We start from the raw sequence: 11,785 nt of genomic DNA on the forward strand, positions 1-11,785 counted from the left end.
TTTATGACAAAGTATAATGGAGCCTGTATGACTGATGCGTAGCTAGCGGAAGACAAAGTGGGACTGGCAACCACATGGCACCTACGACACTGCGTTTCTTAGTAGAATAGCAGGTTCCTGTACGAAAACTGGAGTGATTTTTCGACGAAAAAACTGTACGAAAACCGAGTTGTACGAGTAGAGAGACATACGAATTCTGGGGTTCCACAGTATACCGGTATATATATACATATACAAACAATACAGGCTTGTTATAATGGGCTAATTAGGGGAAAGTCAGGTCTTGTAAAGCCAATAGTCCATTATATCTGAGGGTTCCCCCCTGAAGTGGGAGTTCAGGCATGTTTGAAAATAAATGAGCACAGTAGCATTTTCTAGCTCCGAAAATATAAATTATGCCTATGTTACACTAACTTGGCCTATAATTTTGCCCTTTTTCAGTTTAGTTTACATCCATGTCATAGCACTTCTTCATGACTTGTGCAGTATTACTAGTCTCTTATTACAACTCAGCAACCACAATGGGAAGTGAGCAATTTCAGGCCCGGGTGGAGTATAAAGAGTGGGAAACACATGCATTACATCCCATTTAAATGGACATTGTTCATTATAGCCAATGAAAGTTCAGTGGACTTCATGGCATCCATTAAATCCAGTATCCACTATACTGTGGTTCATAATAGCAAGGGTCTACTGTATGTGCATGTGAGTATACAAATAGTATTTTTTGCTGATATTCTTGCTGTGAAAAGTTATAAATGCAGCATTTATAGCTATGTACAGTACAGGGTATAGTAAGTAAAACTTCCCTGTATCAAACTGATAGGGGAAAGACCTGTTCTAAAAAAGAAAAGAAAAAAAAAATGCTGAGACCTGACATTCACAGGTTTTCAGTAGCTCTATAAGAGAGTTTCTTGATACTTCAGCCTGTGGTTCAGTTTACAGTATTTGGGAAAATTTGTTGGAGTCGTATGAGTTGGGGATTATAAAATAATCTGTGCATGTACAATTTTTGCCAGGTATTTCTTCCCACCCTGATATCTCAAATATGTAAATATGGCAGAGTCATACTTGTTCCGTGAATGTATGCAATACTGACTAAGACCAGTTACTGTGCAGCTGCATTCTTTTTGTTTTATATTCCAAGATTATATGTGACTGTGTCATGTTTACAGATTAGAGATAGGAGTGTGGAAAGGAATACATGTCCAGAATTGTACAGTACCCTCGCATGCAGTACAGTATTTTTGTCAGACAGTACTACCTTACTGGACTAAATCCGTACTGGCCAAACAACAGACCTTATGGGAAAAATTAATAATGTCAGACAAGCTTTAAAAAAGACCCCCCGAAATTCAACTTTACATTTTGACACAATGAAGATTATACCAAAGTTTAAGGTGTGTGGTGATGGGCTTGGGGGGGAAGGGGGAGGAGTATCCAAGGCTGTAAAAGGTCCTACTGACCCCCTTCAGAATCCTGAGGAGGCCTCTCTGCCTTAACCTCCCTCATGAATCCTTCATAGTCGCACACTGACACGTCGTTGTCTCCGTCATCGGGGGAAGTGCAATACTGCAATTTGACTGGCACATGTCACAAGTCACGAGGAAAGCATACTGGACTGGTGCTGCAGTACTAGGGAAATGATCCTTGGTGTTGGCCATCTTCCCGCGCGCGCGTGGGTAATACTACTGGATGCAGCACGTCAGTACAAGAGAAGAACTCCTCGGATTTGGCTCACTTTGCACGGCTGACCCATACTAGCCCAACAAATCTGTACTAGAATAATAAATTATTTTTTATTTTTTTTTGCCAACCGTACTGGACGAGAATAGTACTGGACAAACGCATACTGGATGCGAGGGTACTGTAGATATGGTAGTGAACACAGTGCACTATTGTACTGTAAACTGTCCAGAAAGAAATGTCGTATATGATTGCAGTATACAGGTGTCTACTGTATTATATGAGTGCCAGTTATATACTCTATATCTGTCCATCTATCTGTGTATATATATAGAGAAAGATATATAAAATAATGATATGGTATGCATTGCAACTGCATAGCCTGTACATGCTTGAAGGGATCGAAATGTAAGATCACAGTGGGAAAATGCATAGGGTGCTAAGTAGTGAAAGAGAAATTAGGGCCAGATGGAAAGGCTGATGAATGGGAATGATGAGAGCTGAGCAGTTATAAACATGCTGGATATGAATGCACACAAGGAAGGAATATGGTGCCTGAGAACATTACAGCAGCAGCAGAAATTAAGTAAATTAGGAAAAGGTTGAAGAAGGAAAGGCAGCAGGTGTTGATTGGGTATGCTTAGGGGTAATGACATGAAGAGTGTTCGGTCAGCTGTTTATGATAAAGATGTTAGATAATCTGTACAGTGGAGTTGAGCCTTTGTGCAGAAGTTAAGGTGACCGGAAGCCATTGCAGATATTATTAGGGGATAAGTCAGGAGAATGTTGTTGAACAGTTATGGAAGAATAATGATGGAGAAGGTAAGATAGGTTCAGAATGTTAGTAAGAAAGTGGTGGTTTTCAGTGTTAGGGGACCTGTAGATCAAATATTTGTATTAGAACAGTGTAGAGAGCATGTGATAAGGATTGCAACATGTTTATAGCATTTCTTGATTTTAAAAAGTGGATGATAGGTTAATTGGGAGGAAGTATATGTGGTGTTACTAATGTAAGGGATAGAAGAAAAACTGTTTAACACTGAAGTTTTTGTGATGTAATTAAAGTAAATCAGTAAGCATTATGTAGAAAGATGATGGAATGTAAGGTTCAGGATTTGTGGTAGAGTGAACATTACTGTGTGATGACCCCATTGTTTGGTACTCCACTATATTTGGATGGCATTATGACAGGTATGTATATATATATATATATATATATATATATATATATATATATACACACACACACACACACACACACACCAGGAAACCATTTATTTTGCTGGGTGGTAACCATATACTGCCAAATTATGGTGCCTGGTGGTTTAATGGGTAATGAAGGCGTTCCAACTGGATTGAGCCGGTGCAGGTTTATGTCCAAGGGGTGGTTGGGGTTTATTGCTTATGTAGTGCCGCTCAGGGATGAGTGAGGCTGGTCAGTCTCATCGTAAATGTAAGGACCAACTTGCCTAGCCCTGGCCTCCTACGCTTCTCATGGGGTGACACAGGAGTAGATGATGGATGGATGGATGAATTTATATACATATATATATATATTGAAAGGGAGTGAAGCTGGTAATGAATGGTGAGGGATGGAATGTTTCAATTCAGATTTATTCAGATGATACTGTACTAGTTGTTAATATTAAATTACATCTCTGGAGACAGGCTCAGGGTTTTTTTTAAATATCTGTGAGCAGTGAAGTAAAAAAGTTATTGTAGATGATAGTAAAGTGTTGATTATTGAGAGAAAGGGCTTATGGTATGCTGGTGCATGGAGAGACTAGAATTTTTTGATAATTTTAAATTTTGTCTTGGTGCACCGATAGAAAATTGAGGTATATGTGTAATCAATGTGGAAAACAATGTGGTTTTGGGAAGAATGTGGAAATTGTTATGAAAGCCTTCCTGTGAAATAAAGAATTTAGTACTGAGACTTCACCAGGACCACATGAAGTTGTGTTAGTGTTGGTATTAATGTATGGGTGTGAGATTTCAGTATGGTTATCAGAAATTAAGAGAGCAGTAGAATTTAGTTCATAAAAAAAATAAATAAATAAATAAATATGTATGAGTTTTGCAGTTTAAAATAAGTATAAGTTTTGTTGTTTTAACAGGGTGAGGAAGATAGATTCCTAAACTATAGTATATGGAGTACTGATATTTGTTGAGCAGGAGTAGAAGTGAGTGCACTTAAATGATCATGGAGAGAGAGTGGACGTGAAAAGGGTGGTGACAAGGGTATATACCTGGTATGAATGAATTTAAATTTGGAAGGAGGTGTGGAAGGCCAAAGAGATGGTTGAAGGTCTGAAAAAGAGAGGTAAAGAAGTTGAGGAAGTAAAGTGCTTAATGAAAAAAAAACAAGAATGGATGAAGTATGTGTAGTTAAACACATGGCAGTGGTTGTATTATGTGTTAAGCAGTCAGTTGACAGAATGATCTCTACCCGACAAATATTATGAAAATAATTTAATCCTGTAAAACATACCGGTATTTTATGTGAATTGTTGCCATGTAATTTCAAAGGGTTGCGTGATGAATGAATGGTTTTATGGCCTATTTCACTGATCACTTTGTTGGTTGCTCTACTTTTATGGCTTTCTGTCATCTTCTTTCTGGATCCTCTCCACACAGTTTATGAATGGATGTTTAGAAATATTAGTGTTTAATCTCCATACAAATCAGTTTTAATTTTGACTTCAAATTATATTTAGTTCCCTTTGATGTGTTTCAGTTCCAGAAATTTCTGATTTTTATGCTTACAGCTGCATAATAATGAGAACCATGTATTACTGAAGATAATTCACTGGAAATAGTATTTTGCATCTGCCTACTAGATTATAAGTTAAGAATGCCTGCAAGTATAAGTTGACCTAGTGTAGAAATTGGTTTTTGTGTTATAATATGATGTTGATAAGTCTTCTGCCGGCAGGTGTGTGGCTAGAGGGTCCTGGCCCTGGTCCTGGCCCTGGTCCTGGTCCAGGCCCCAGGTTCCAGGGTCACGACATGCCGCACGGACCACCGCCGGGAGGTAGGGAAGGCCTTGCTGACCGCCCTTGGGACAGTGACCGCTCCAGGGACCAGGACATGGACCGCTTCAGAGATGGAGATCGATCCCGAGATGATGATAGATCGCGGGATATGGACCGTGATCGTGACCGTGGCGGTCCAGACCGACCACCCATGGACCGTGACCGTGATCGTAATCTAGATCAGCGCTCAATAGACCGACCACCCATGGATGACCGGCCTATGGATGATCGTGGGTTAGATGATCGTGCCAGAAATGACAGATCGAGAGATGACCGCTCTCGAGATGATCGCTCCAGAAATGACCGTTCACGTGATGATCGCTCACGAGATGACCGATTCCGAGATGACCGGTCTAGAGATGACAGATCGAGGGATGATCGCTCGAGGAGTGACCGATCTAGGGATGATAGGTCTAGAGATGACAGGTCACGTGATGATCGATCTAGAAGTGACCGATACAGAAGTGACCGATCCAGGGATGACCGGTCCAGGGATGACCGGGGTAGAGATGACAGAATGCGTGATAGTAGGTCAAGGGACGAGCGGGGGAAGGACGACCAGTCTCGGGATGACCGTGGGAGAGAGGACCGCTCGTGGGACAAGGGGTGGGAGAGCGACCGACGAAGAGACGAGCGCCGGCCATGGGACAAATCTCGCTGGGCACCCCGAGACGACCAGGAAGAGCCAGTGCCTGAGGGTGGAGATGCAGCAGGTCCGGGCAGTTGGGATGTCTGGGCCATGATGGCTACAGGCAACCAAGGACCCAGTGATCGACCCGTGAAGGATGATGGCCGTAGGGAAGACAGATCAAGACATTCACGCCCACGGGACTCACCGGACATACCAAAGGATGTCATCCAGATAAACAGTGATGATGAGACCCCCAAGGCAAGTGCAGGTGTGGAGGAGGTAGTAAAAACCAGGGAGTCTGAGATCACCCCAGCCTCCTCAGACACACAGCAACCACCTTGCACCCAGTCACAAGATGACCAACCACCTTCTCAGCCAACCACAGAGGAGGAGAGGAGGTCTGAAGATGCTGTAGTGGAAGCGGATCAACACATGGAGAATACCAGTAAATCCCAGGAGGAGACAGCAAATACAGTTCCTCAAGATGAACCTCCTCAGGAGGAAGTTCAAACCCAACAGGATTGCCCTGTGGTGGAAGAACATGAAAATCAACCCCCTGAGCAATTAACTCAACAAATGGAACATGTCCAAGAGATGGACACTTGTACAGATGAAGACAATCAACCAAGAGAGTTTCCAGAGAACCCTCAAGTAGAACCTATGGAACACCAGTCACAGCATCAGAGCCAAGAGCAAGACCATGAGATGTCAGGTTGGGCGGAGGAAATGAGGCACGAGGAGATTACTTCCAAGCCTCCTGAGCAAGGTAGAGAGGAGAATAGTGAGAATCAAGAAGGTTTCAATAAAGTAGAGAATTCAGAAGTGGCACAGGAGTCCGTCAAGGAAGAATGTTCTGAAGAACCCCAGGAGCCTTACCGAAAAAGGGATGACAGTGGTCCTGATGACTCATTTAGAGGAGCAGAAGGCAGTGAGCCCCAAGAGTCATATAATGCAGCAGAGTACAGTAGGCCTGAGGAAAGCTATTCGGGAGCAGAGGATGCTGGTCCTGAGGAATCCTGTCAAAGAGCTGAGTACAGTGAAACCCAGGAGTTAGATAGTGAAAGGATAGACTCTGAAGAACCACAGTTACAAGATTCTAGGTCTCACACAGCCGAGTATGGTGATCCCAATAGTCCACAAAACAACTGTGATGTGAGTGATGGAGATGGCCGGGCTAATGAAGGGTGTGAGATGGAACAGGATAGTGTGGCAGATGAGGAACAGCAGCAACAGGAGGAGAGGGAGTATGAGGATGATGGTCCCCTCAATGAAGACTAGCCAAGTGCTGTGCCATAGTCAGAGCATTATATTCTGGCTGGCTTGTAAGTCACTGTCATATAGTCTGGCAGCATTTTGTCTATATTATGCTGTTTGACATGTTTTACTGCTCAGATTTTTATATGATCTGACAGTTTGGCTTGTTGGGTTAGCATGATAATTGACAACCTCGTAATGCATATGCGGGATATAATTTTGTGTCGACGACACAGTTGCACCTGGTGTTTATGATAGATGTGTGCCTAAACAATGAAGTGTAGTGTGAGCAGGGAACATATGCTCTGTACAATTGAATTAAAGTGCAAAGTTGAGTGTCTCATGTCATTGGTTGAAGTGCTGTGAAAACACTTGAACTCTGAGTTAGACTCGTGAGGGAGGGAAAGTTACAGAGGTCTGTTGTGTGTTTAATTTTAGGCACACAGACACACTGGGACGAGAAGCCTGGAAGTCATATCAGTGATGCTGCAGGTGACGCTCTACCTGTGATTGGTGATTGATGCAATTATTTATATTTCTCAGGCGGGTGACTCAGTACCTTCTGGCTGTGATCTTGTTGTTTTATCAAAGATAACCTGTATGATATTTTAAACTTTTTTACTGTTTTTCATTTTAAAGTCAATTTAATAAATTTTAAGCTATTTTGTATATTTTGGCACATTTCATTTGTCCAAAGATGTTTTTGTATGTATTGAAAAATAAGCAAAAATGAATGAACCAGCAGGTAACTTTGTGGACTTACAATGATTGAGAATTAATCAGACTTTGAAGATCTAGTAAAATGTTAATGTCTCTTCAGTTATCAAAAGCTGCATATCACAAACCAGAAAAAAAAAAAAAAAGAGAGAGAGAGAGAGGGAGAGAGAGGAGTAAGTCCCAAGTAATCGTCAATTAAGTAAGGAAGACTGGCATGATAGAGTCACGATGTGAGACATTGTCCAAGAGGTACATGAGTCACATGGGAAGGTGCGATACAACGATGCCACAGGTAGGTGCGTGCGACTCAGGCTTCCGTCCGCGGCGCAGTCAACACACCGAGGGAAGCTGGCACGCCCACTCAAATGCAGTGGTGGTGTGCAAGGTATGGTACTCCCAAGTGATCATCCTTCAAGTGTACAGATGAAACAAGTGTACAAGTGCACATCGGTCCATACCCAGCCAAGTGTATGCACCCCTCTCCTCCCCTCTTGTAAGTGACGCTGTGGCAAGGGGTTTTTTTTGGAGAGGTGAGCGGTCGACTCAAAGCTTCATCAGTCATCAAGGATCCGTCAAGATTTGTAAATTAAAATCTGCAGTCATCGGATGTGATCACATGCATTCTTCTTTCTCCAGCCTCTTGTGTGATTAGACATAAATTTTATTTTGAGATAATTTATTCAACTTTAATGTTTTCAGTATTTAAAGCATGTACTGGTACTTTTCTCTTGCAATACTTTGTTTGCATTAAGTGGGACATAGCTAATGGTAAATTTTGTACTGAGAAGAATTGTTCATTATTGCAGCCAGTACCCATTTGTGTGTCAAACGGGACCTGTGAGGTGTGCCCTGTGCACTTGTTGACTCTTGTGTTGGGAGGGGGTCAGATAAGGAGACAGATGGCCCAATTCACCAACATTTGCTGGATTTTTAATGTTTGAAGTTTTTAATGTTCACTTGACCCAAGCTTGTATCCACTGTGGTTGATTTTAGCCTCATAATTCAGAGTTGCAACAGTTGGTGAGCTGGATAAGTTTCGTATGAAAATGGTGGCGTTGCTGTGTATTATATTACAAGATTTCTGCAACCTGTGTCAATAATTCTTGACCTCCTCTCATCACCCACTTTAAGATGTTACTAGCCTACTCTGCCTGCCTGCCCAGCTTGATGTTCTGATTGCATCATAAATTCTTCCTGGCTTGTCCAATAGAACTTTTGATAATACAGGCAGTCTCATATTGATATATAAACAACTGGAAGAGCATTACATTTTGGTCACAAAGGGTTAATGATGATGCTCAAAATGGCAGTTAAAATGTAGTGCTTAATATCCGTTCCTTACATGTCATGCTGAGATAACCTGTATTTTCTTCTCACATGTTGATATGTTCATTGGTGCCCCATTTTTGTTTGCCAGATTTCAGTCAGTATGTCGCTGCTCACCGCAGTGTTTCTTTGTTTAGTTTTATCATCCTCGCCTTCTGTTGGTCTTGTCTGTTGTTCATTCCTAATCCTTCCAGCATCATCTTGACTTCAGTTCTTCTTTGATCTTCTCTGACATAGCCACAGTCTAATTTAGGCTTCACACATTTTACCAAAAAAAAAAAAAAATTGCCAATTTCAAAAACACATCTGGTTTCATATGGACCTGATCTTTCATTGAAGTTTCCAGGTTGAATCAGATCTCTTGAGTTTTCCACTTTCCCTCAGATAATATTAATAAATCTTTCAGTCTGGTTTTTAGGGTATGTGCTATTTCAAAAGTCAATAATTAACATACGGCCTCAAACAGCATCTTCATCTACACATACTTTCATCGTTTCAGTAGCAGGCAGAGTTGTCTTTTTTTTCTTTCATTTTTTTTTTTTTTTTTTTTAAATATATATATATATATATATATATATATATATATATATATGCTAATTTTCAGGTCTTTTGCAGTGAGTATATTCCTCTGTTCCTGTTGACAGTGTTGACTTTACAATGTTGAACCATGAACATGGTGTGTTGTGTGTGTTTTCGGCACTGCAAGGAGATCCTCGTGGAAACCTTAACATGTTTATTGTTTACTTATTTATTATAATTATTATTTTTCTTCTTTTTGCATGTCACATAGGCCTAATATATTCAAGTTCAGTCCCTTAGAAATTAATTTTGAATGATGACAGCAGATAAGGGGAGCATGACTACAAGAAGTATAGTGTAAGGTACAGGAACTGAATAGAGTACCAAGCATTTGAAGTTTTTGATAGTCTAGTAAAGGGTTGCTATTCCAGATAAGACACCTGACCTAGTTATGAATATGGCCTCTACCAGGCCAGTTTATTTATTGTACATTAAAACCAGAGGTTTTTCACCATTGTTAAAAAATTGATTTCCAGTAGAGGTGATATATTTTTTTTTTTTTTTTCTCCAAAGAGTTAAGTTTAGCTCAGTGTAGGAAGAATGAAAGCACAACATCTCCCTGCCTCTGATCCTGTGGCATTGGACAGCTCTGCTAGTGTGGCTATGTTGACACAGTTGAGAAAGTTTGTGCTGTATAAGAGAATGTTTCCAAGACTAGTGGTTTGTATGTGTTGGTCTCCACACTGACCCATTCTAACTACAGACCAGTGAATTATGCAGCACAAACCCCTGGACAGAGTGGATGTGTAACCAGATAGATGGAACTGTCCATCACACAGTTTTGAATGATGACTAACAGATTTGGCAAAGTGAAAGTGGAGGGATGGCAGGCCTGATTGTATGCTGTGCTTATTTAATGTAATAAAAGATGTTTGTACTCCACACACATTTTCACTTTGGCCTGAATGTACATACAGTACTCTCTAGGTTGGTTATAGCACACTTTCAGTGTCTAGGACCTTTAGAATTAGATTAGTCTTTCTGTATATATATATAATTGATAACAGAATTTGTATGCATATAGAGATGAGACCTTATGAAGTTTTAAAATGGGTAATAAAAGGCACATTATAATTAGTTGAAATTCAAATGCTGCTCATCATGTGATGGTACATATGTGTATTGGACAGAGGAACTCTGTATTCCTGAGTTGCACAGTGTATATCAAGAGAAGTTGATCATATTTTTGTGATGAAAGGACAGTTACTTAATGATACGGCTGTAGCCTTCCATCCTCAAGGGAGATTAAAAATACTTATTTGTAAAACACATTGTGTCAGAATTTGAACTGTCATGAAGCAGCATAATAATATGGGCTTGAAAGAAATACCTTCTAGTTTAGAATACTCCACATCCTTAATGAACTTCCCCACCTCTGTGGTGAGAATGGGTGGGCTCAGTGATTTTAAATAATAAGTCTTACTTCCCGTGTCCTCACCTGTCAGCCACCACTGCCAAATGAGACACTGATTGTGAACAGTGTCAACATAAAAGTACGGTATTTGATAAAAGTGAAATTATCATCATCATTGTCTTAACTCATTTCCTGTGTTCAGGTGGATTGGGGAAACAGAGAAAATGTAATTTTTTAAGGGATAATGCCTCTGAAAATAGAGAAGCCTTAAGTTCAGTTCACTTTTTTTCATGCTGTAGGAAAGCAGTATGCTGCATACTACAGGGCACTGTAGTGTTGAATGGTGGTGCTGCTGCAACCCTGGGCTAATAGTTCAGGGCAACACAAATTTCAAGATCATCCCTTCCACCTAAAGTAGCCTTTTACAATATGCATGGAATATGGTCATGGAAGTGACATGGGCCCAAGGCCTGGTAGCTGGCAGGGAAGTAATCAAAGTCTGGATTGAGACTACTGCTCATGCATATCTCCTGTATCGTAAAAACTATGCCTCATCCATTTCACCTGCATCTAGCCATGTGGAAGAACCCTGACGAGGCAATTGCTTGCTTGTGGTCAACTGGTCTGCTTGACCAGACAAACCAGGGTAGAGCAACAATGATGACAACAAGTAGTTCTCCCATGTCCTTATGAAATGACCAATTTTTCTTTTTCATAAAGGAGCATTATACTAAAGATTGGTGTTTGTAGCATAAAGAAACAGGGAAGAGAAAGTACAGAAGAATATTAACGGAATGCCCAGTGAAATGGCCCACACAGTCTCCCATATATAGTTCAAACCTTTGAGACCTTGGATTATTCCTACTGGCAAAAATCATATGCATTTTTACTATTATTTTTAGATGCAGTTACAACTGCGTGTGGGATAGTTTTTTTTTTTTTTTTTTTTTTTTACTGCCAAGTTGTCATGTGCCTTCACATATTCTTGTCAAACGAACTTTAATTTCCTTTCAATTTTCTTGCGTCATCGGCTACCATACCTCACTTTTTTAAATACCTTTTTATCATAATCATCCACTAGCTTCTGTGCTTACCACTCCACCTTCCACCTACAGATTCACAAATACCCATTCCACCACCATATTTAAATCAGTTCTTTTCATGTGACCATACCATCTAAGCACACTCTTGTCCTAACTGTTA

General features: G+C 40.6%; 1 protein-coding gene across 1 annotated transcript in view; it reads left to right on the plus strand.

Moving 5' to 3' along the window:
- Window positions 1-10,108, plus strand: part of LOC145402114 (uncharacterized) — a 189,379-nt gene extending 179,271 nt beyond the window's left edge. The window contains exon 18 of the mRNA XM_080274232.1: window positions 4,622-10,108. Coding sequence (XP_080130358.1) covers window positions 4,622-6,630 — 2,009 coding nt within the window. The 3' untranslated portion in view covers window positions 6,631-10,108. The remainder of the gene's footprint in view (window positions 1-4,621) is intronic.
- The last annotated feature ends 1,677 nt before the right edge of the window (window positions 10,109-11,785 follow it).

This window comes from Coenobita brevimanus, chromosome 57 (genome assembly GCF_032717465.1).
Source record: "Coenobita brevimanus isolate Jiangsu-jjx chromosome 57, ASM3271746v2, whole genome shotgun sequence".
NCBI classification, from domain to species: Eukaryota; Metazoa; Arthropoda; class Malacostraca; order Decapoda; family Coenobitidae; genus Coenobita; species Coenobita brevimanus.